The 24,043-nt window shown below is 53.7% G+C and overlaps 2 protein-coding genes and 1 pseudogene across 7 annotated transcripts in view; 1 reads left to right on the plus strand and 2 right to left on the minus strand.

Annotated features, from left to right (window-relative positions):
- Window positions 1-322, plus strand: part of LOC111726649 — a 2,900-nt pseudogene extending 2,578 nt beyond the window's left edge. Inside the window, exon 3 of the transcript XR_002774375.1 lies at window positions 1-322. This exon is cut by the window's left edge and continues 288 nt beyond it. The product of XR_002774375.1 is annotated as a 60S ribosomal protein L29 pseudogene (transcript).
- The window catches only part of BMP1 (bone morphogenetic protein 1), a 41,814-nt gene extending 24,289 nt beyond the window's left edge, over window positions 1-17,525 (minus strand). Inside the window, exons 1-8 of one of the 3 annotated variants that reach the window (XM_003793980.3) lie at window positions 17,158-17,522; window positions 9,940-10,053; window positions 7,605-7,769; window positions 7,296-7,413; window positions 6,821-6,999; window positions 6,145-6,250; window positions 4,594-4,718; window positions 3,952-4,067 (exon numbers count right to left, since the gene is read on the minus strand). In XM_003793980.3, coding sequence (XP_003794028.1) covers window positions 3,952-4,067; window positions 4,594-4,718; window positions 6,145-6,250; window positions 6,821-6,999; window positions 7,296-7,413; window positions 7,605-7,769; window positions 9,940-10,053; window positions 17,158-17,311 — 1,077 coding nt within the window. In that variant the 5' untranslated portion in view covers window positions 17,312-17,522. Of the gene's footprint in view, window positions 1-3,951; window positions 4,068-4,593; window positions 4,719-6,144; window positions 6,251-6,820; window positions 7,037-7,295; window positions 7,414-7,604; window positions 7,770-9,939; window positions 10,054-17,157 lie in introns of those variants that run through there. The other 2 variants (XM_012807726.2, XM_012807725.2) reach the window with 2 other exon arrangements.
- Window positions 17,526-18,458: 933 nt separating this feature from the next.
- On the minus strand, window positions 18,459-20,912 carry SFTPC (surfactant protein C). 3 transcript variants are annotated; one of them, XM_003793982.3, is made up of 5 exons: window positions 20,697-20,912; window positions 19,865-20,023; window positions 19,377-19,499; window positions 19,046-19,156; window positions 18,459-18,732 (listed from the first exon to the last, which is right to left on the minus strand). In XM_003793982.3, the coding sequence occupies exons 1-5, from the start codon at window positions 20,736-20,738 to the stop codon at window positions 18,574-18,576; spliced, it is 594 nt and encodes a 197-aa protein (XP_003794030.1). In that variant the 5' UTR covers window positions 20,739-20,912; the 3' UTR covers window positions 18,459-18,573. The 3 variants fall into 3 exon arrangements, with proteins under 3 accessions (XP_003794030.1, XP_003794031.1, XP_023371293.1); XM_003793983.3 differs by having other exon boundaries at window positions 18,459-18,714; window positions 20,697-20,895; XM_023515525.1 differs by lacking the exon at window positions 19,865-20,023 and having other exon boundaries at window positions 20,697-20,895.
- Window positions 20,913-24,043: the final 3,131 nt, after the last annotated feature.

The raw sequence follows: 24,043 nt of genomic DNA on the forward strand, positions 1-24,043 counted from the left end.
AGTCGACTTGCCTACATTGCCCACCCCAAGCTTGGGAAGCGTGCTCGTGCACGCATTGCCAAGGGTCTCAGGCTCTGCCGGCCAAAGGCCAAGGCCAAGGCTAAGGCCAAGGATCAAACGAAGGCCCAATCTGCTGCTTCATCTGCAGCTCCAGCTTCAGTTCCAGCTCAGGCTCCCAAAGGTGCCCAGGCCCCCACAAAGGCTCCAGAATAGAGGCATCTGTCTGCCACAAGGACAAAAGGACTGGTGTGACCTCTAGGCTGCTGTCTGTATGGGGCTGAGGTCCTCCTGTGCTATTTGTACAAATAAACCTGAGGCAGGATTTGTTTAAAAAAAAAAAAAAAAAAAGAAATGCAATAGGGCATTAGAACACACATGGTTTTGCAATCATAGACTTTTGTGCCATTACCCAGTTCAGTGTAATCTTGGGCAAGTTACTGAATTTTTCCAGGTCTGTTTTCTTACATGTGAACTGAGGATAACATTGGTACCTGGTCCATGATGTTGTGCTAAATAAAAGACATAATACACACAAATAACTTAACACATACCTACTCAATCATTTGCTCGATAATTGTTAAATATTATTGTTATTTTTTAGAGACAGGGTCTCACTCTGTCACCTAGGCTGGAGAGCAGTAAGCTATGATCACATCACTGCAAGCTTGAACTTCTGGCCTCAAGCAATCCTCCCACTTCAGTCTCCTGAGTAGCTGGGGTTACTATGCACAGCTAATTTCTTAAAATTCTTTTGTAGAGATAGGATCTCACTATATTGCCCAGTTGGTCTGGAACTCCTGGCCTCAAGTTCCAGAATGCTGGCCTCCCCAAATGCTGGGATTATAGGCTATTATTATTATCTGTAGGTAAAATTTCTAAAGGCTGCAGTCATGAGGGCCCTTGGGAGAGGAATGAAGAAAGCCAGGGCAGGGCCAGAACAAAACAGAAAAAAGGATTGGAATTTTTTTTTAAAGAGATGTGGTTTCACTCTGCTGCCCAGGCTGGAAGACAGTGGCATGATCATAGCTCATTGAAGCCTTGAAATCCCGGGTTCAAGCGATCCTCCCAAGTGGGCCTCCCAAAGTTCTGGAATTATAGGTGTGAGCCACCATACTAAGTCAGTATTGCAGTTTTGAAGTGAGATTCAGAAAAAGAACAAGAGGGATGGCTTCATTTTCTAGGGAAGAAAGCATAGCATTGACTAAGAGAGATGACAGACCCCTCAACTCAATAAAAATCTGTTATACATGAGAATGATCTTCAAATTACAACAACTAGAAATAAGCATTGTTTGGAAAGAAGTAGAGAAACTCAGTAAAGGAAAAGGCAAAGAGTTGGTTAGCACCTCTATATTGGCTTTTGTCTCCAGACTCACAAATGACATCAGAGGAAAAATAACTTGCAGATGTGATCAGTGTGTGTAATCTTGAGAACCCAGAGCAAAAGCTTTCCCAGTCTTCGAAGGGCGTGTTCGTGCTGGGAAGGGGGTTAGGAGTGGAATCTGGAAATTCCAAACCACTGAACTGAATGACGATCCCCAATTAAACAGATGGTCTGTGACCATATAGAAAAGAAACACTTGATTACTAGGAGCCACTCTGGGTTCACTTGAAATAAGGCACGTCAAACAAATTTGTCTTCCTTTTTAAAAGAGATTTTATCAATTGGCGGAACAGCAGATTTAATTTGGTAAGGCGTTCCATCTTAGCACTGGTCATTTACTAACCATTTCCTCGGTGAGAGATGGAAAGATGACAAAGGTGTGGTCTCAAAGGGAACACACATCTCTGTCAACAGGTGGTGACCTGTGGCTGAATGGTAATGACATTAAGTGATGTCATAGCTGGTGGAATAACTCTGCCCAAAGCCTGCAGCTTAACAGACCAAGGTCCATTTGGAGGGAGATCTTGGATTTGCTTTGGTTGGTGTGCTGTTCAACACAATAATCAAAAACCAGAGTGAAGGGCGGTGCCTGTGCTCAGTGGGTAGGGCACTGGCCCCATTTACTGACGAAGGCAGGTTCAAACCCAGCCCCGGCCAAACTGCAACAAAAAGATAGCCGGACATTGTGGTGGGCGCCTGTAGTCCCAGCTGCTCGGGAGGCTGAGTCAAGAGAATAGCCTGTGCCTAGGAGTTGGAGGTTGCCATGAGCGGTGTGACGCCACGGCACTCTACCAAGGGCAATATAGTGAGACTCTGTCTCTACAAAAAACAAACAAACAAAAACACCGGAGTGAAGAACCCAGAAGGCGTGCTTATGAAGCAAGCTCATAGCAGAGTGAGAGGGACGGCTACCTGCAGATGGTAGGATTCTGTTTCAGAATGATCTAGAGAGAAGTGAGAATGAACAATGTAACCAATAATAAAATGCAACCCAGCCAGGGGCTGTACTGATGCATTAAATACCACGTTCCGATTAAGGGAAATAAAGTCTCATAGCTCTCTCTTGGGAACAACAAAAATACAAGGGACACAGAAGGTCCAGGGTTGGTGGAGTGGTCCTGACCGCATGTGAAAAGCCTGTGGATGGATATAAGAAGCCACGAGGATGGCCTTCCCACCTTAGGAGGGCTGACATGGAAAGGGAGTTCAGTTATTCTGAATGGCTCTTGAGGGAAGTACTGAAGCAAGTGGGAAGTTTCAGGAAAAACAGACTTTGTAACATTAAGAGTTAGCCAGAGAGCAGAATGGAATATTCTGAAAGTAGTAAGCCCCTCATCACCTTAAGTATTCAAACAGGGCCAATCAATCATACAGTGGGACCCTGGACCAGATAGGTGCGGGGACCCTTCCTTTGCTCAGCAGGCAGGGAAAGCTCACCAGAGGTCAGATCTGAGCTAGACCGTGAGGATGGGGATAGCTTCAACCCCCTCCCATGGTTTGCCTAAAGCCAGCCCCATGGTGGCAGCAAGTGTGAGAACCAGGAGCTTTCTGTAAGGTGAGAGGGCAGGTGGAGGCTGAGATTCCTCTCTGGATCAGAACTTGTACAGCAAGTGACAGGCAGAGGGAGAAGAAACGGGATGCCATGGCAGAGAGCTGGGCTCAGAAAATCATGTCCATATGGCAAAGAGTGGAGGGTCCTGTCATGCACAAGAGGAGGAAGGGGGGAAAGGAGACCGCTCAGGATTATCCCCTTGCATCATTCCTTAATGGTCAGAGCCCCTGGCCCAAGCCCTGATGAGGGCACTGAGGACCTAGACCAAGCAGTTTACTCAAGACCACAGGGGCAAGACTGGGACTGAACCCCACACTACCTCCTCACTCCTTGTCCTGGGGCAAGTTACTTAACCTCCCACTGCCTCAGTTCCACCTCTGTAAAAAGACATAGGGTCTCTGTAAGAATTAAGAAAGCTATTATATGAAAAGCACTTAGAAAAGCACTCAAGAGTTGGATAATGATGCTTGGCACCTGTAGCTCAGCGGCTAGGGAGTCAGCCATGTACACCAGAGCTGGCGGGTTCAAATCCAGCCCAGGCCTGCCAAACAATGATAACTACAACCAAAAAATAGCTGGGTGCTGTGGCAGGCGCCTGTAGTCCTAGCTACTTGGGAGGCTGAGGCAAGAGAATTGCCTAAGCCTAAGAGTTTGAGTTTGCTGTGAGATGTGCTGCCACTGCACTCTACCCAGGGTGATAGATTGAGACTGTCTCAAAAAAAAAAAAAAGAATTGGATAATGAAAACAAACTTGTGCGGTAAGAGTGTGCAGTAAATGCTGTCTACAAAGCAGAGCTAATTTAGGTACTGGTGGAGAGCTGTGACCTGCTGGGAGCCTCTCCTCACTGTGGACTGTGGGCTTAATGGGTTTATGATAACCAGGTAGGTCACCAGCATCCACGCTGAGCCCCACTTCGGGAAGCCACCCCAGCCAGGGCTCTGGATGGGGAGGTGATAGGGTCTCCTCCACTTGGGCTCCTGGCAGAGGAGAGGAAGAGGCCCAAGACAGCAGTTACCTTCTCCCCAGGTGTGACAGAGATGCGCCAGATGCAGTGCATGTGGGCGGAGTAGCCGTTGGGGTACTCAGGGGAAGAGAAATTTCCTGTGCTGTCTTGCAGGGTCTCTCCGCAGGCTGTCAAGGAAAGGGAATAACTGGGTGTCTGGCAGTGGGCACGTGTCCCCTCACCTTCTGGCTCACTCACCCCAGGTTCCTGGCTTCCCTCCAGAGAGAGAAGAATGGCTGAAGGAGGGGTGTCTGCGATAGTCTTGTCTCTTTAAGATCCACCCCCTCTTGCTCACATCCACACACACACCACCCCACCTCCGGCCTGGTGCTGCCAGGGTAACGATGCCCTGTTGTCAAGGCAACATGGGTTCCAGAGTTAAGGTCAAGCTCCTCTGGTGGGCCTCCTCAGTGCCACTCCCTCCTTTGAACTGCTCTGTTCTCCATGTTCTGCGCCACTGCTCTCCTGCTCCCAGACCCTCAAAAGGGGGTGGCTCAGTGTGTCGCCACACCTGACCCTGGCCCCAGTTTGGTTCCTTAACTTAGATGTGTCCCCTCCCTCCAAACACCATCCTCTAAGATGGGCAGCTGAACCTGCTGGTGGCCTCTGCCCCGTTCAGGCCCTGCCCCCCACCTGTCCCTGCCCTGCCCCAACCTGGGCACTTGTAGAGCTTGCGGGCCTGGGCAATGTCCCCTTTGCTGAGCCGGGTCCTCTGGCCAATGGGAGGTTTCACCCCATTCACCTCATACTTGGGGACAATGGTGTCCAGGAAGATGCCCCTGAGGACGGAGAGTAATGAGAGTGAGAATCTGAGGGTAGGTGGGCAAGGGAGGGGATAGCATGCCTGTCTGCACCACAGGTCGCGACCCTACAGAGCCCAGACATTCCTCAGCAGGGTCAGGGACGGGTGGAGACGTCTCACCCTGTCATTATGCTGCCCACTGACCAGCAGCCACCCTGCTCCGTGGCAGCCACACCACGGAGCTAAGGGGAGCCCCTGGAATGCTTTAAGAGATCAGGGACACAGGCCTAGGATGCCCTGGGGACCCACTGGGGCCCCAGCTCAGGCTGGCTCTCATGCCCTAGCCCTAAACGTCTCTAGCCCTGCCCAGCCCTCTGCTACAGCCTCTCATGCCAATTTAGCCCTGACCGAGCTGCCAGGACTGCCCAGGGCCAGCTCCTCACCCTGCTGGCACAGGCTATGTCTGATGACATCAGAACAAGGCCAAAGGGCAGGTTCCACTAGACCAGATTCTGGGGACAGCCTCACCAGCCTCAACCCATCAGTGTCTCCTGTGTCCCCAGGTCCTCCCTGCTACATCCCAGTGTTCCATCTGGGAGAAGCAGGAAGATGGGGAAGCAGGCAGCCCTCCCCCTCCCCAGGGCCCCTGACTCACACCCTGCTGCGTGAACACAGCAGGGGGTGGGGTGGGATTTGGTGGGTAAGGAGGGCTTCATGGGTGTGGGATGGAATGATCTCATCGCCTTTCCTTGGTCTCCGTTCCCACAGGTCTGTAGGCAGGGAGAGTGGGTCTGGAGGGAGCACTGGGGAGGGGGAGGCACTGTCTGGGACAAGGCAGTGGATAAGGAAAGAGCCAGGCATGGGAGAGGCCAGGCCATGGGGGCGGAGGAAGCAGCACTGAACATGCTCCACAAAGAAGAGCAAGGGCAGGGGAGGTCGGGCCTCCAACTAGGGGGTTCTGGCTGTGACTTCTGAGAACAGGGGGTGAGTGAGGAGGGTGTGCTTGGGAGCTGGGGACAAAAGTCATTCCAGGGCAGGGGTCAGGCTTTGCCCAAATGGGCCAATTATAAAAAGGCAGATGACTGATTAGCAAAGGATGCTTCCCTCTGCAGAATAAGTTAGAAAAGTGTATCCCATCCCCTTGACAGATAAGAGGAACACACAGCCTCCTCCGGGCTGGTACAGTTTGGGGGCTGCCCTTCACTGCCTGGCTTACAGAGCAGCAGGATCTCAGCCTCCTCAGCCAGGGGCCCTGGGTGTGCACAGCACTGGGCTCTGCCACAGACAGACCCAACAAGGGAGAGGACAGTGGTGGTGGGGCAGCACCCACCCACTGACCCCGTGCTGTAGGGCTACAGCCACCTGGAGGGCCACATTGGTCCTTGGCTTGTATGGACTGGGAGACAGAAAAAGTCTGCAGAGGGCAGGGCAGGTGCCCAGAAGAGGCCTGGGCCTGCTCTCACCTGGAGAATGTGTTCCGGGCGTAGTGCATTATGCTGTCGAAGTCATAGGTCTCCCCTAGGGACTCTACCTCCTGGACCTCCATCTTCAAGAAGTTATACTCCTGCCCTGCGGAGAGTGGAGAGGGTGTGGGGAGGGCAAGGCAGGGCTATGCAGGAATGGGTTCCACCCTGTGCCTGAGAGGCCCCCAACCTGAGGGTCTGGGGAGGTTCTCTAGAAGACTCCTGTGCAGCAGAGGAGTCTGAATGGAGGGCTGAAGTCTCAGGGAATAGGCAGGAAGCATCTATTTCTAGAACCACAGCCAAGAAGGGAGCAGTGAAAAGGGAAAGAGGGGGAGAGCAGGGAGGGAGGGGACAAGGACAGCAAGCAGAGATGAGAGAAAAACCCCCAGAGCACAGACCAGGCAGAAGACAGAGCTGGGGACAGCAAGAGTGACAGGCCTGAGGCAGCACCCAGGACAGGATGAGCCCACTATGCCCCAGCCCTTGGGTTTAGCTGCCTAGGATGTTCCAGTGGCCCAAAGGAGCTCCACAGCTGACATGGGATGCCAGAGAGGCCTGGCCAGCTGACCGATGGTGATGGCTGGAAGGGGTAGCTCCCACTGCCACCAAGGGCTCTAGGAGTAGAGACTGGGGTGGGAGCTACCCAACGAGGTGGGCAGCAAGGTGAAGTGCCTACCTGGCTGGATGTTCTCACGCACAATGGAGACGTGGCGGTCCCGGTCAGGCCGCGTGTGCTCATGCCAGAAGCCGATGACATGGCCCAGTTCGTGGACCACGATGCCAAACTTGTCACAGTTCTTGCCAATGGAGATGGCCTGGGGGCCCCCACCACGGCGACCCACGTAGGAGCAGCACCTGGAGGGCGGGGCCAGCTCAGGGGGGCGGTCCCGAGCTGGGGGAGTGCATCCACTCAGGGGCCGGGCCAGGCTGCCGGTTGGCAGGGGAGTGGAGGGAAGGGCAGGGCCCTGAGCACGCAATGCCCAGGCTGTGTGCTGGAGGTCATGGCCACATCCAGGGGCAGTTCCTGTGCCCACAGCAGGAGGGGAAGGACAGACTGAGGGCTGTGCCCAGCTGGAGGCAGAGGCAGTGCCCAGGGCAGAACCTGGTTGGGGCAATGGCCAAGAGTATAGTGCCCAGGGTTCCCTGCTCACCCGCAGGGTCGAAAGGTGAAGACAATATAGCTGTCCTCATCTGTGCGCTCCAGGAAGGTGACACAGGTGTGCTTCTCCCAGTGTCTCATGGCCTGCCGGAAGACTGCCCTCTGGCTGCCTGCAGGGAGGAAGGAAGCCAGGCTGCCACAGCATCCAGGCAGGCCCACCTCCACCCAGCCCTGAGGAGCTGCAGACATTCTGAGGACAGACAGGCTGGAGGCAGCATCCATGTCTCTGTGTGTGGCAGGGCTGCCACAAGGCCAGGCCTGGGTGCAGGCTGTGCCCTGAGCCCTGCAACAGCATGCTCACCAGTGAAGTTTCCCCCGATGACAAAGGGGATGACCCCATCGGGCCACACGCGCTCTGGTCTAGATGTCGCTGCCCGCCGGCTCCGGGACCGGCCTTTCCATCTCCCACAGGTCTCCTGTGGAGGCTGCCCGCTGGCGTGCTGGCAGCTGGGGGAAGAAGAGTTTCCTAGAATTGAAAGAGGAAGGCATTGGTAGCAAGTGAGTGGAGGGGAGGAAAGAGAGACCATGCAGTTGAGCCTCGTTACTCATGGATTCTATACTTGCAAATTAGCCTTCTTGCTAATTTACGGCTATTTGTGGACGTGTGGAGTGGTGAAAATTCTGAGTTACCCAACCCGCGTGTTCCAGCTGAGGCAGAACAAGTCGGTGCTCTGCCTTCTTGTTTCAGCTCTTGTACTGTAAACAGGTGTCCTTTTTGAGGTCTAGTTAGTGGCATAAGTTTTGCACTTATGCTTTTTGTTGGTGATTTAGCTATATAAACTGGCCTTCACGTGTAACGGTGAAGTGCTGTCTAGTATTCTCAAGGGCAAGAAGGCTGTGATGTTCCTTACAGAGACACTATGTATTAGGTAAGCTTATTTGAAGTGTGAGTTATAGTGCTGTTGGCTGTGAGTTCAATGTTAATGAATCCACTACATATTAAACATCCTGTCTTTATTGATTTTTTCAGACAGAGTCTCACTCTGTCACCTTAGGTAGGGTGCCCTGGCATTATGGCTTACAGCAACCTCAAACTCTTGGGCTTAAGCAATCCTCTTGTCTCAGCCTCCCAGAATGCTAAGGATTACAGGCATGAGCCACAGTGCCCGGCCAAACAAGGTATCTTTCAATAGAAACACACAATAAATCAAGGTTATAAATTGATCAGTTGATAAAAATGCTGTGACCAGAGGTTCATAGGAACCTAACCCCAGCAGCAATGTTTTAATATTCCCTAATTCAGTGTTCAGGGTGATGGCTACCCTATAAAGTTCTATAACGACTATAAATTTATTCTGTAACGATTCATAACTACCATAAATAGCAAGAGTTGACTATAATTACAAAACAGAACAAAGGTGTACTCATCCCTGAAGGGATGTGAGATTAGGAAATGTCCCTTCCCATCTAGTAAACCTTGATATTTGTGGAGCATACAGAACTTTTGTCTTCTTTCACTTTCCCAGATTGATATTTGCTTTTGACACAGCATTTCTATGGGATGTGGGCAAGCGACATTATCTACATTTGACAGATGAGGAAACTAAGGCCAAAGCTTTGCCCAACATCACTTGGTGTGCCTTTCCTCGGCACTGCTAGTGCCAGCTAAGGTCGCATAAGTCTCACTTGTTACCAGGCTGTCAGGTCACCCTCCAGTGCCAGCTGCCCACTGGGGTAGTTTGATCTTTACTCCACAGGTTGCCCATGCCGGGATCCTCCCTCATGTTGGACAGGATGACTGCCTGGCTCACCTGACCCTTTGGGCATGGGAGAGCCACATGTGTGTCCTCGGGACAATGTCCTAAATACCAGCATGGGCAGTGATGAGCCTTTACCCCTCTGCAGAGCAGTGAGGGGCTGAAAAGAACAGACCCGGCCCAGGTGCTATGCCTCCCATTCCCTCAGTGCCGTGTGGGTTGTTAGCTGCTTAGGTCACAATCTTGGATAAGAAGGACCCATCTCTGACCTTGAAGAGTTTTGAGTCCAGCTGGGGAGACAGACCTAGGAACAAATCATTTCAATATGGTGTGATAAGTGAGACACTAACAGCGTAAGCACAGAGCTGAGAGAGCACGGAAAATGGAGGTACAGTCATATCTGGGGAGCAACTGGGGAAAAGCCAAAAGAAGCTCCTGACATGGGGCTTGGAGGATGTGCAGAAGCTTGGACAATGGCAACAGGAGAAGGCAGGTGGGATTATGATGCTGGGCAAAGTATCTTGGCTTCGAAGTGAGAAACCCTGGGTTCTTCCCACCAGCACTGCCACTGACTAGCTGTGGGATTGTGGGCAGGTCCCTTTACCTCTGTGAGTCTTAGTTTCTGCACCTGTACGACAGGAGCTGTCCTGACACCCACCTTTGAAGGTGGCTGGGCAAGTCAGGCCAGATAATACTTCTGAAAGTGCTTTGTACTTTGTAAGCAGAGAGAATCTTGGTTCTCAGCTCCCGGGGATGTCTATATTTACTCTCCTCTAGGGAAGGGACAAAGACATCCCAAGGGAAGATAAGCCCATGTGCTGGGGTCAAGCTCATGGCCTCTGTCCTAGGAGGGCCTGGCTGGGAACAGGGAGGTTCCTTGTTTTCTCAAGTCTCGAACCCATTTCTGGGACATGGAAGGCTGGCCTGCACCCGGCATACCTGTAGCTTTGACGGAAGACCTGCGGAGTGAGCGCTGCCTGAGATCTGCGGCCTGTTGCACCTGGAAGGCCCTCAGGTCCTCCTCGTCCAGGGCGATGTCCCCAAGAAAGGCAGCTAGAGAGAAAAGCAGAGGCCAGACCTGAGTCCATCCTCTTACCCAGAGCTGGGTACAGTGTGTTCACAGCCCTACTTCCAGCCCTCATGGACACTTGGACTTCAAAGGCCAAGGAGGAGCACAGAGGTGGGGAGGGGTTGGGATTTAGGGGAAACTCACACTCACTTTCAGTTAAACTCTCCCAAAGCTGATGCCCAATCTCCAGGCTGTTAGCCCCACAGATAAAGTGTATCCTTTATTCCACCACTCTTTTTTTTTTTTTTTTTTTAGATAGAGCCTCAAGCTGTCCCCCTGGACAGAGTGCCATGGCATTACAGCTCACAGCAACCTCCAACTCCTGGGCTCAAGCGAGTCTCCTGCCTCCGCCTCCCAAGTAGCTGGGACCACAGGCGCCTGCCACAACGCCCGGCTATTTTTTGGTTGCAGCAGTCATTGTTGTTTGGCGGGTCCGGGCTGGGGATTCGAACCCGCCACCTTAGGTGTATGTGGCTGGCGCCTTAGCCGGTTGAGCTATAGGCGCCGAGCCTATTCCACCACTCTTTAGCAAATAGTTAGCACCTACTGTGACCCAGACACTACTCCCATGATTAGCAGGACTGGAGAGGTCCTCGCTCCTGAGGAGCTACAACCTTCATGAGCACCCAAGTGAACAAATACTGACCTAGAGACTGCTAGACAGCCATAGGAGCTACGGAGAAAACCAAGGGGGGTGCGCTGAGCACGTGGTGTTCACTCAGCAAATGCCACTTCAGTTAAATCAATAGGAGGCTATGAAATAAAATAAAATGCCTAACATGCCTATTTGCCCCTTTGAGGGGAGGACCTCCCAATAGGCCATTTCAATTTTTGAAGCCGAGGAAGATGCTTCCAGAGAAAAAGACTGAGCAATCTATCTTCTTTTTGAGAAGTCTGGAGCAAGGGCCGTAGAACTGACCACTTTGGAAGGTGGTTGGATGGAAGCTGCAAGCTGGGCTGGGCTGGGCTGGGCTGGGCTGGGCTGGGGGTGAGAACAGAGCAGCTTCCCTGCAGCTCCACCCTGGCGACATCTGCTTCTCATCCCGGCAGAGTGCAGCAGAGGCCTGCCGGTTGCATTACACAAATTGTTTTAACCTTGAGGCCTTTCGCACAGGTCTCTCCTCCCTAGTTGGCCCCACCGGGTGGACACACACAGACTGACTTCATCAGGCACCAAATCAGACACATGCAGCTGGTGTTCCTACAGACATAGGGTGATATCCACACCCATGCCATCGAACACAGAGCCACCAGAGTCACAGACACACATCCCTGAAAACTCAAGCAGCGCCTAGCACCGAGCTTTTCCAGGTGGAAGGCCCTCAAGGATGCTTGTTGGAATGAATGGAGTACCATCCTGATATTCTTCTGATCTGCAAATACATGTACAGAAAAACACCCTTGCTAGACAGGATCAACGGAATATGGGAGAGAATTTAGCAGTCATCTAGACCAAACTTCCATTTCACAGATGAGAAAACTGAGCCCCCCCCCCCAATAAATGACTGAATGGATACCACACTGCTAGTCTCTGGAAAGGCTGGATTTATAACTCAGGCCTCCCCATCCCAAGTCTAGTAACTACCGCACTCTCTAGAGCCCCTGTTATAAATACATAGACACAAAAATAGACACTCAGACACAGCCACAAAAAAATACATAGTCACAGACCATGCTAAAAAACGCACACACACAAGCTCCAGCTCTCAAAAACCAGCTGCGCACTCTGAATTCATTAAGCCCAGAGTAGTAGCAATAATAACACCCTACGTAAATGTCTGTTGAAATTTAGGTGGTGCTTTCCAATTGACAAAGGGCTTTCACATGAATGAGTTCTTTAATCCTGGCCCACCCATGACACACCCCCTTAAGCCTCACTCCACCTCACAGCTTTTGGTGAGGAATGTCCCATTACAGACTCTCAAGAGAGAACCTAATGGCTGCCTTCCAGCCCACCTCCCTGACTGCAGAGATCAGAACACTTTAAGAGGGGAAGTGACTTGGCCAGGGTCACCTGCCAGTAAGTGTCCCAGAATCTCTTCTACCCCATGATGAAGCTTTTCTTGCTTAAAATGTCACCCTCGGTAGGTGGCCTTGGCTCAACGGATGGGATGGCAACAAATGACATTTCTCAGCTGATTGGCACAGGAGGTACTCCAAGGGGCTGGTGGTAGATTCACATGTGCCAATGTTCACATAGGTGTGCATGTGCCACACGGATGCCCCTACGCTTTTACACACTTTGCACCTTTGCATAGATGCTGCACCCCCAGGCGCCCACACCTGCCAGCATCACCATATACATTAGACTGGACACTTAAACTCGTCTTTGCACACAGAGGAAGGGGCAAGGTCTTTGGAGTTGGACAGATTTGTCTTTGAATCCCAGTTTGGCAATGGGTAACTGACAAGTCATGTAAACTCTTCTAAATCTCAACTTTCTCCCATGTAACAGAATCCCCGGGATTACTGCATGAAATAGGCATGTAAATGAAATACCTAGCGCGGAGCCTGGAGCAAGTGAGCACTCACCAAATGGCCACTTTAATATTATCTCAACCCTGTAAGCTCAAGGTCAGCTCTATGCCTTCCCAGGGTACGCTGGTTCACCTATTCTCTCCCATGGCTGGATAAAACCCAAGTACAGAGGCCCCAGGACTAAACTGGCCTGTGGGTCCAGGGGTACATGGGGCCAGGGCAGGACCAGGGCCTGGCCGCCAAGCAGAGCTCATCCGGAGCGGGCGCCCTGGGTGGGGATGTCATGGCTGAAGAATGCATGGGAACAGAGTGGGGGTGGGGAGAGATGAGGTGGGCAGGCCAGTTCATGGCCAGGAACTGGACCTCACAGGGCCCTGCTGAGTATTTGGGTTCCCTTCTGGGGAAGCCAGGGAATTTGGATGCTGGAGTGCCCAGGATGCCTCTTTTTACCCAAAGGAAGCCCTGGGGTCAGGGTCAGGGTAACAGTTGTTTTCAACATAGAATCAAAAGTTTTTGTTTTGTTTTCTGGCTGTAAATCAGCCAAGAGCAGTCCTGACAGAGGTGGGTCATGAGCCTGGGCCCAGGGAGGATTCCTACTCCTCCCCCCCAGCATGGTGAGCACCCCCATTCTGTGTGGGGAGGGAGAACAGCCTGGCTGGGGTGATGAGTTCCAAGGCCACATGTGCAGGGCACACACATATCCCACTACACAAATGCTAGCTTCCAGCTGGGGGAGGGCACACCCAAGCCCCCACAAACATGTGCATGGATGTGGTCACATGTATCCACACATGTAAAGGTGTATGTTTATACTCATAGGTACTCAGGAGGACTCACAGGGACAGATGAACAGACTTGCCCCTAAAGCAGGGGCGGACACACAAGCAAATCTGAGCAAACCACTTCTCTGCAATTTATTGTGTTTTTGAACAAATAATGTCAGGTGTGTGCCACATTTCCCAGGCCACACCCCCAAAGGAGAAGGGTATCCTTAGAAATGGACAGGGACGCAAGAGAGGGAGGAAGAAAGAGAGAGAGAGAGAGATATTAGCTGAGTCCCCTGGGGATCCTTAGGCAGTCTTAATGACCTGAGAAGTGGTGCCTTCCCTGCCCTTCCCCTCTCCCAAGATCTTCTCCTAAAATCTCTGGAGAAACTAAAATCCTTAACAGTCTCTTCTTCCTGGAGAATCTCATTTGCTGCCTCTGAAGCCCAGGGAGAGTATAAGTCTTTTCCTCCACCCTTGGGGCACCTAAATGAGAGGTGACTCAGGGAGCAGGGGCTAGGTGGGTGGGGTGACTCATCCAGCTGTCTGGAGGGGGAATGCGGTCTGGTGAGAAAAGTGATTGCTTCTCAACCCTGAGCCCATATCCTACTCTTCTGCAGCCCCCTGAAGTCCAAACCTGGGCCACAAGGCCCCCAGGAGGGGGATGGGGATGTAGGCTGGCGAGCCCCTGCCCCACCTCACCTCCTGAAGACTCTGGGCTGCCCTGCCGGCTGAGATCCAGGTGGCTTGGGGTCACTCAGGGTCAGGCTCCATGGACTTCTCTGCTTATGTGATCAACTGTGTCCCAATTCCTGCCTCCAGGATCTCTGCTGGGGGTTCTTGGCAAGTCACCTGAGGTAGGCAAACGGTGCTGGGAATATTATGGAAGGAGCCCCTTCCCGGCTTGGCATGTCAACCCACAGGAAATCAGGGCTGCTTCAAAATTTCCCTGGGCAAGGGCTAGCGGGAGCTGGATGGGACCAGCCCTGAGCACACAAACAATCCAGATAGACTTCCTGCCCCTGGTTCTGGTCTTGGCTAGAAGGTTTAGGGACCTCTCCAGGACAGAAAAGTTCTTAATTTTGCCCTTACTACAATAGTAACCATAACTAGGATGATAATGGCCAGAGGTGACTTCAAATGAAAGGGCTGGGCTATCCCTTGGAACAGCATGAGAGGTCACAGGTAAGCTGGGGGAGTCAAAGGAGCTTTCATTCCTGGTCCTTGGGGTAGGAGGAGGGGGAGGAAGAGGAGAGAGCTGGAGAGGGCTGAGCAAGCAGAGGTCAGCATACAGCAGCCCTGTGGAAGGAAAGCAGGGACTGACACACCTGCCACCATTATCTTTCACACCTGGGGGTCGGGGAACACAGGGGACAAAAAGCAAAGACAGCCAAGAAGGGCCACCCAGAGAGAGTGGCTAGGACACGTGGGGTGATGGGTGAGAGTGCCTGGGAGGGCATATCTGCGCAGTGGGCCAGGGGCATCAGTCACATCCAAGGAGGGGTGACTTGAAGCCTGGCCCCATCAGGCTCTCCAGCCCTCTACCATCCCCAGGCCTGGCCTGGTGCCCCATCAGCCTTGCTTCACCCTAATGGAGTGCTTTCTCCAGAGCCCTCAGTTTGAAGCTCCAACTCAGCCAGCCCCACCCTAGCATGAAATCTGAGACTGGGGGTAGAGCCCTCCGCCTCTTGCTGTTCTAAAAAATCATTCCTGTTTCCAGCTAGAAGGGAAAGACATCAGAATGACTTCTACTCACTCTTTAGGGCCTTGCCCCAACCCAACCTCCTCTATGAAGACTGCACAAATTGTCCCAGCCTACTGTGACTGCTTATTTTTGCCACCACTATGTCACAGAGTGGCAAGAGACTCCTTGAGCTCTCAGCACCCTACCCTCTAATGTGGCACCTTGACACATACAGCTTGTTCTGTTGTTGGTTGTGTCCCCATGTCTTGGGTCCTTCCTAGACCATAAGCTCTTTGAGGGCAAGGGCCTGACCTGCATATCTCTGTAACTCCCAGGACATCCAGCCTAGGGCCTGGCCAATCTTAGGCATTCAGTGGATCAGTTGAATGGATAAGAGATACTAGGACAGAGCCAGGAGGCACCACCAAGCCCCATTCCCCCTTAGAAAAGTAAATAAATAAAGCCAGAGTCTGAGGCACAGAAAACAGTGGTAGGGAGCGGTACCTGTGGCTCAAAGGTGTAAGGCACTGGCCCCCCATATGCTGGAGGTGGAGGGTTCAAACCCAGCCCCAGCCAAAAGCTGCAAAAAAAAAAAAGAAAACAGTGGTAGGAGCCAACATTTATTTAGTGCTGACTGTGTGTCAAGTGCTAATAAGTGCTTTAAGTATGTTGTCATATTTAATCCTTAGCACCAACTCTATGGAGAGACGTATTATCAGTCCATTTTAAAGGTGGGAAAGCTGACGTTCAGACATGGCAATTATTACCATTGCCAAGGTGGTATAGCTAATGAGCTGTGGGGCCAGCACTGAAACCCAAGTCTGCCTGCCTCCAAAGCCCAAGGTCTGTCCACCCCGCCTCATGCCCCTACCAAGCTACCTGGTGAGAAAGATGACAGGGAGTCCTGGTTTACTCTGGCCTGGGGAAGGGCAGAGAGATGCAGCGTGCTCTCTGTCCACTGGACAAGTCTCCTGGTAGGATTCATTTACCCAGGAGGGGTGTGAGGACGTTGAAAGTCCCTGAATGGGGTTCCCAGGGCCAAGACCAGAGAGACCTGCCCTCCAACCTCTGGTGGCCAACAGGCAAGCAGTCCAGTTCTAGAAACCACGCCACTGGCTCTGATTCTGACTGTTTGGACACTGTCTGAAACTAGAAGCAGGAAGTCGAGGAAAAGTTCTGATATCTTGTCCCCTGAGTGTCCCAGGCAGCCAGCCTGCTCAGGATCATCTGGTCAGGCAAAAGGCCTGAGTGCCTAGCCATCTGGTCACTCCTGGGGCAGGCCCCTTCTGGATCCAATAGAAGCAAAGGGGTTACACAGGGTCTTCAAGGGACAAAGAACACACACACATACACACAAACACACACACCAGGGCCCTGACCTCAGCTAATTAGCCGCTGGTGTCAGCGGGGTGAGAGAGCTGATATACAACATCTGAGTTCTCTTTGTGTATTTTCCCCTATTTCCAACTTGGCCTTGGCAGGAGTCTCCTGACACTTAGGAGCAAAGGTGGTTTCCCTCCTGGGCTAGCTTCTCTGACTTTGACAGCTGTCTCCTGGGTCCCAGAAAGCTGCTGCCGCCAGTCAGGACCACAGGATACCCAGAGAGCACGATCTCAGGGAATCACTGGAAAATTTTTCTTCTTCCACTTGAGCTGGGCTGGGGGCCCAGGAGATCAGTTCCTTGGAGATGCAGACCGCCCAGCGCAGGGCCAGATAGATGCATAGCCCCAGGGCAGCCAGGACAGCCAGAGAGGCTAGAAAACACCAATGTTCTGGGGCTGCAGAGATGGGGCAGAAGGGAAAAGAAAACACATACACACACACACACACACACACACACACTCTCTCACACACACGGAGAGTTTGGCCAGAAAGTTTCCTGCAAGAGGGAGAGCCCCTCTTGCCGGCTGGTCTCTCTCGGCACCCAAGGAGATTGCTCCAAGAATCTTCTGGGAAGATAAGAAGCAGCGGTGGCAGCTTCCACGAACAGCAGTAAAACTTCAGTCCGAAAAGTCTCCCGAACTCCCTCCTCCTTCTCCCCCTCGTTCTTTTGTTCCCCACTGCATTGCCAACCAGGCAGCTCCCGGCTTCCCACACTGGACTGTCCTCCCCCAACCCCAAACCTAAGCGGCCCGCGCCTCCCGCCGGCCCAGGGTGCCTACCCGCCTTGCAGGGGTCTTTGTAGTTGAGAGGCTCCGGGTCGTCCTCTTCGCCCAGGTCGTAGGTGTAGTCGGCCAAGTCCAGTGGCCGGCCGGGGCGCGGGAGCAGCAGTAGCCACAGCAGCAGCGGCAGCGGCAGGCGGGCCACGCCGGGCATGCTGGCGGGCGCAGGCGGCGGCGGTAGCGGCGGGTCGCGCTCGGACGCGGGAGCTGGCGACGGGGAAGCGGAGGCCCGGAGGCAGGGAGGGCGCTGCCCTCGGCCCGCTGGCTGGCTCGCGCTCCTCCCGCGCTCCGACCTCTTCCCCTTCCCTCCGCTCGCCTCCCTTCTTCCTGTCTCCCGCCCCCCGCGCCGCGCTCGCCCTGCGCTGCGGCCGGCTCCTCTCCCTTCCCTTCTTTTTCTCTTTCTTTCTTTCTCGCCCTCCGTCCCTCCCTCTCCCCCCCCCTTTTTAGGGAAATGAGCTCGCTGGAGGGCGGGTTTTCGCTCGAGCTCGGCCCCCCTCGGGGCCGGGACTGTGCTGAGCCGCGCCGGGCGGCGCGCCAGCCGAGGCGGGGACGCAGAGGAGTCGCGCGGGCCGGGGAGGGGGCGCGGGGCGCGGGCCGGGAAGGGGGCGCGGGCCCTTGGTGTGCCCGGCCGGCGGCGCTCCCGCGAGGGGCCCTCTAGCGGCGGCTTGCTGGGTGCCCCCACCTCGCGGCGGGACAACGCTGTCAGGTCGCGTGTGTTGCCTCTGCTTCTAGGTCCCTCGGTGTTCCACCGTGGCCCCCAGCCTGCCTCTCTCCGTCTCTCCCCTTCTTGACCCTCGCTGTCTCCCATCTTGCAGTCTCTCCCCCTCCTCTGTTGACACCACTGGAGGGCGCCGATAGCCCGCGGAAGGCTCCCCGCTGTCCCCTCTCCCATGCCTGGGGTGGACGGAATCTCCCAGCGCTCTGGGACAGCCGAGGAATGTCCGTTCCTACCCTTTCCGGGACCCTACCCTTCCCTGAGCCGGCCCCCACCAACAGCAGGACTTCACGGGTATCGGGAAAATACAAGTGCGACCTTTTTTTCAATCAGGTTGCTTTATTCTTTTGTGGCAGTTCCCTGGCCCATAGGAGCCACCTCTGCTCACTCCCATCCTCTCCCCAAGCTCCCATCCTCCTCCAAGCTCCCATTTCTCCCGGGCCAGTCCCTGTGGTGTGGGCAGAGCAACTTCCTTGCTGTCTGCAAAAGGGCCTTTGCAGGGGGGAGGGTTCTCCGGTCCCCTTGGGAGTTCCAACTCCCTGTGAAGCAAAGGAACATTGTTCGGTATTGGGGAGTGGGGCTTCCCTCCCCTGGGCTTCCTAGATGACTTGGCTTCAGTGGATACTCCAGTGCTCATTCAGCAGAGGTGGCACTGTGCTTAGGGTGCCCTTGTGGTCTCACCCCTGCTCACCTGAAGAATCCTAGATGTAGTAGAGAGGCACCTCGCCACACAGGGTGTTCACAGCAATGCCCAGGAAAGCCAGGTCTCCTCCCGAGGACACGGAGTCTGTGTCATGCCCCTTCTCCTGGCTCAGCTTAGAGGTGGGTGCTGCAGGTTTGGCCTGGAGAGAGCGCCTCATCTGGAGTCTGGGAACTGAGTTTCTATCTCACCTGCAGCTCTTATTGTGCGACCTCAGGCATGTTAGACAACCTCTCTTGGCCTCAGTTTCCTCATCAATAAAGAGGGGGCTGTGTTGGAGTCAGAAGCCCCCCACAAGGATGGGCTCAGCAATGGGTAGGTCTGGGTAGGGAAGGTTGGTGCAGGTGGGTAGAGGGGCACTCACCTGGCAGCCCCCAAGGAGCAGAGCTCTACAGGTGACAACCATCATTTCAGACACTCCCCCCAACAGGCCTGGGAGGGAGACAGCCCAGTCCTTTCACCCACATACCCACCTGGAAGCTCTGGAATTTTCTAGTGAGAGCCTCAAGACTAGGGATGCTCTCTGGAGCCATCTTCATGATGTAGCAGCAGGTTCCTGGGGCTGGCTTATAGGCGATCAGGAGCTGGCCATGGAACATTATAGAATTCATTTGGGAGATGCCTGCCTGGCTCACTCCCTATCCAGGGAACTCCCTCTAGGTTGGGCACAGGAATTATGGAGCAGGGGGTACAAAAGGACTGGGGGAGGGGGAGAGATGGATGAAGTGGCCTAGCTAGATGGCTCTAGCAAAGTCTAGTCATTGGTCGCTCAGCCCCAGGATCAGGCAATCTGGGCATACCCACCCGCTGGTAGTCATACACTACAAGGCCAGTGGTGCCGATGGAGAAGGTGGCAGTGGTAGCCGCATGCTCACTCAGGGCCAGGTGTTGCTGGGCTTCTGGTGCCCCAATGCTCATCTCTAGGACCTGGGGAGGGTGATCAAACTGCCTGGCCTTCCTCTTTCTTCACTCAGACTTGGGTACTCCTCACCACCACCACCCCCGTCCTCTGCTCAAATGCACTCCCTTCCCTGAAATCTCAGGGAGGCTGAGTGGAACCAGGAGCTAAAGTGCTGGAGGGAACCAGCTGCCACACTGTGGGCCAGGGCCAGGTGGAGAAGCCCAGGCCAGGTTGCCACCCTGTTCCTGCCTCTGTCCTGCCAACCATGTACTTGCCTCCTCCTCGCCCACCCACCTCCTCAGACAGCTTCCTATCTGCCCAGCCAGCTCAGGCCCACTGTCTAGCACATCCCATGCCCGTTACCAACCCACCCCACAACAGGCCATCTCACCATCTCGGTGTGTTTCTGACTCATGTGAAGACCCATGAGCAGGGCTCCTACAATCACCACAACGACCAGGACCACCACCACAACCACGATGAGAAGGCGTTTGAGGTGCACAGGACAGCAGGGGATGCCAAACCGGCCCCGGGGAGCTGCAGAGTAGTCCTGACATATGGGGCAGGTAAGGAGACAGGCATGATGTCAAGAGGATGTCCCCTCCTCTCCTGGTATAAACTGGACCCACACCCCACACCCACCCAATGCTGGACAGCCAATGCTATGGATGTGCCAAGGAGGGCTGGGGGGATCAAGATGGCTTCTTGAAGGAGATGGCTTGGATTCCAACAAACTCATGGATGCTTAGAAGCAAGGTCTAGTTTGGAGGGACTGTCTGTCTGTTTCTCCCAGATCCCTGGCACCCCAGCTATGATCAGCCCCTCTCTGTTCCTCAAATGACCCAGGCTGTCTCATACTCCTGTGCCTTTATAGAACTGCCCTTTTCTCTTGGGACGCCTTCCTCTTTCTCCACCTGCTGAGCTCCTACTTATTCTTCTGGCTCCAGCTCATATGTCATTTTCTCTGTGAAGCTCCCTGTGACCTCCCAAGTGTTTAGTGACTTCTTACTCAGGGCTTTCTATATCCTGAGATCCCTGGGGTTGGCTCTCAGCCCCTTAGTGACTCTGTCTTAGTGGTCTTGGTGTCCCATGCTAAATAAACACAGTTCTAGGTTAGATGAGTACATGAATCTGGACAAGGAAAGAGGCCAGGTAGGATGAGAAAGGCAGAACTCCCTTCCCCCAACACACACACCCACTCACACACACAAGTCCACGCTCACCGGTGGGCTCTCCATCAAGACCTCTTTGCTGCCCATGTCCATCCTGCTGCAGGCGCTCTCCTATCCTCTCCTCTTCTCCCAGGTGTGACCAGGATCTTATATGTGTCTGTAGGGAGAGGGAAGAGAGATGAAGGACTGGGGCCCCTGTCTGCCAGCCAAGCCCTTGACTTTGAAGCCTGTTTGTTCCTGGCCCTCCAGAGGCATGGCCCTGATAAGCCAGCTGCAAGAGCCCCGAAGGGCCCTTGGCCCCTGCACATGAGTCCTCTTGGCCCCAGCAAGAGTGAATGTGGGTGAGTTGAGCAAACTTGCCCTTGGGCCATCTGCACCTCTCACTGTAGGTGTCTTCCTGGTGTGCCTGCCTTCCTTGCTGGCACCTGGCCCTGTGGCCCTGTGGCTTTCCTTGTCCTCTTTCCAGGCTGAACTTCTCAGACAGCCAAGGGTCTGGCCATCACATTTCCTAGCAGAATTTCTCCCAAACATAGGATGAGTTCAAGGAGGTAGGCTAGGGGGCAAAGCCGTTGGGCCCAGAGCAGGCTCAGCTGAAGGCAAGAGGTACTTTGACCTCATTCTGAGGAGCTCATAAGTTTGTATTTCCTGGGGAGGGCCAGATTCCCCCATCAAGCACATATTACCTGGCCTCACCACCTCCCACACATCTGGTACCAACCTCAAAATTGCCCCTGGTCATTCTTTTCCTAATTCTGAAAACTCTGTCCCCATTGGTGGTAAACTCTTACTCATGAGTGTTGTTTCATGTTCTGCTCTGGACTTGTTTGTAAGCTGAAGGCTTCTGATGGCAGATTCCATGCCTGACGCTGCTTTCTTGTTCCCAGACAGCCTTGCACAGGGCTGGGTGTGGTCCCTGGCAGGTTCCCAATCTTCCTGCCCTTGAATAGCCCGCTTACCCAAAGGTTCAACACCCCACCCCTCTGCTCTCTGCCTTTTATACCCTCCCACCCTACATTTGCCCTGAGAGGCTACTCGCCCAAACTTGATGTGCTTTTTGGGCTTTTGTTGTCTCCCTTCTCGCTTTCCCCAAAACCATCTCAGTTGAGTACTGTGTGAAATCAGATCTGCCAGTAACTTGGGCTGCCTTACCCTTTCCCTCAGGCCCCCTTCACTTGCTGTGTCATTCAGAATCCGTTCTGGGCCTAGCTCCCTAAAAAGCCACCCAGTTCCTGTCCCTGGCCATAGGCTCACTCCCACCTGGGCCCTGACCTTTGATCATGAGCTGGCCCCCCACTCTCCAGCCCTTGCAGGCTCTCCTGTCCCCACAAGGACACTCTCTCCTGCTTCAAGGTTGCACAACAGCATGGCATCTGAACTGAGAGCCCCTGAAAAGGGCAGAGGAGAAGAGAGGGAAGGAAGTATTTGCTCCCACAGCCCTCCTTAGGGCCCCCAGCTGCCCTTTAAATATTTGCCTAAGCCTCTAGAAATGAGAGAGTGTCCCAGGACAGTGACAGAAGAGGAGGGGGTATGGGCTGTTGGGGGGAGACAGGGAGAAGTGTCCTCTCAGCTCAGCCTCAGCTGTGTGTAGGTGCCAGATGTAGGAGACAGCTGCCTGCAGTGCCCACCCCTAGGGCCCCCACTCCTGTCCCTGTTGTCCTGGCAACACTGGGATTGATTGGCTGACTCACACGCACTGGGTCTGAGCCAGACAGGCCACGGGCCAGCGGGAGAGCCAAGAACTGTGGGCATCTCGGGGTCCCTGCGGGCATCTCAGGAGGCCGCATTGCCCAGCCATGGGGCTTGCTCTGAGTAGGTGCTGTGGGCAAGGCTTACCATCATCACTTACCATCGCTGGGAAAGACATCCCCTTTCCTCAAAAGAAGCCTCTGCTCTCTCAGGCCCTTGGTCTCCCTGCCTGCCTCCCTCAGGGAGTAGTCCTCATAGGCTTTATGGCTTCTTAAGCTTGTTTTTGTCTGTTTAGGGGCTGGGGGAGGAAGCCTTCAAGTTCCATAAGTGAAGTTCAGATGCTCATGGTGAGCTGGTAGAGGTTGTGGGGGTCTTTGGTGAAGGAAGGAGAGAGGGCTCTTTAGCTGGGCATACCCAGCCCTCTGCCACCTATACTTAAGCCATTTCTGACTCCTGAAAAGCCCACTCCAATGCTTCTCTAACTCTCTGAGTGCTACCACCTGCCCCCTAGCAGGCCAAGGGTCCAGCCCATGGTGCCTTCCTGCCTCTGAAATTCTCCTCCTCGCTGTAGCATCTTCACCTGCCTTTTAGTTAACTGGGATGGTACTTTTTGTTGCCCTGTCTTCTCAGCCAGACTAAGGATCCTGGGAAGGAAGGGAGTGTGCTTTCTCCAGTCTCTGAACCTGCCACCAGGCAAAGAGCGTGCACACAGCCAACATCTAATTATATTCAGTGATAAGACTCTGTCACCAACATGAGGGGGCTAGTTCATTTCTTAGACATGTGGAGGGCTTGATGCTTCTGCTGGCCAGCTCTGGGACCCAGAGTGAGTCATTCTGCTTTTCTAGGCTTCAGTATGTTCATCTGTGAAAAGGATCTAGTACTGCCTGTCCACCTCCCCACGCTGTTGTGAGGATCTATTGACATCACGGTTGTTAAATCCAGTCGTCATCATCATCTTCTTCTTCTTCATCCCCCAGGATTCTCACTAGCTAAGAATATGACCAGACCCCCTTCCTGTCTGCCTCTGGGTTACCCCCCTCTGAGAGCCATAGGGGATGGACAGCCCCATGCTAGCCACCCCTCCTTCTCTATGTACTTCTCCTCCCCTTCCTACCAGCCCCTCAGCTGCAAGGAATGGGACAAGACTCACTCTGCCCTTTGTGTGCTGGGCAGAGCCGTGCCAGGGACCAGTGGGGACAGTTGCCCAGCTGCCCCAGCCACTCTCTCCACCCCCACTGCTTCCCTCCCTGCACGCTTGCATGGGAGGGCAGCAGGCAGCTGGACGGGCAGTGGCCAGTGGACATCAAAGGGCAGGGGCATCCCTGGCTAGGAGAACACGGACTTAAGCTCAGACTAGAGAATCCCCTGCTGGCAGAGGCTGGGGACAGCTGGAGAAACATCTTACCACACAGTTGTTTCCCTCAACTGATCTGTAAAGAGCATAAGACTGGGAACTCCTGTACCTGACCGCCAGGTTCCCTGTGGCCAAGGGCTCTTAGGGCAGTCACTCCCTTGCCCAGGGAAGCAACATAGTACACAGTAACAGTTCACAAACTCTGAGTTGGGGGCTTCTTACCACTCTCAAAAAGCACTGAGGACCCTAGAGGGCTTATGTTTGTGTGGGCTATAGCTATTGATATTTACTGAGATATTTTTCAATTTTTATTAATTTATAATAGCAATATGAAACTTATTATATGTTATGATAT

The sequence above is a fragment of the Otolemur garnettii genome, unplaced genomic scaffold (assembly GCF_000181295.1).
Source record: "Otolemur garnettii isolate 467f Iridium unplaced genomic scaffold, OtoGar3 scaffold00074, whole genome shotgun sequence".
In the NCBI taxonomy this organism is placed as follows: domain Eukaryota; kingdom Metazoa; phylum Chordata; class Mammalia; order Primates; family Galagidae; genus Otolemur; species Otolemur garnettii.

Coding starts and splice junctions, on each gene's coding strand:
- SFTPC (XM_003793982.3), bottom strand. CDS start 20,738: ATGGACATGGGCAGCAAAGAGGTCTTGATGGAGAGCCCACCG. Junction 20,024..20,696: donor TCTTGATGGAGAGCCCACCG/GTGAGCGTGGAC, acceptor CCCATATGTCAG/GACTACTCTGCAGCTCCCCG. Junction 19,157..19,376: donor TAGTGTATGACTACCAGCGG/GTGGGTATGCCC, acceptor TTCCATGGCCAG/CTCCTGATCGCCTATAAGCC.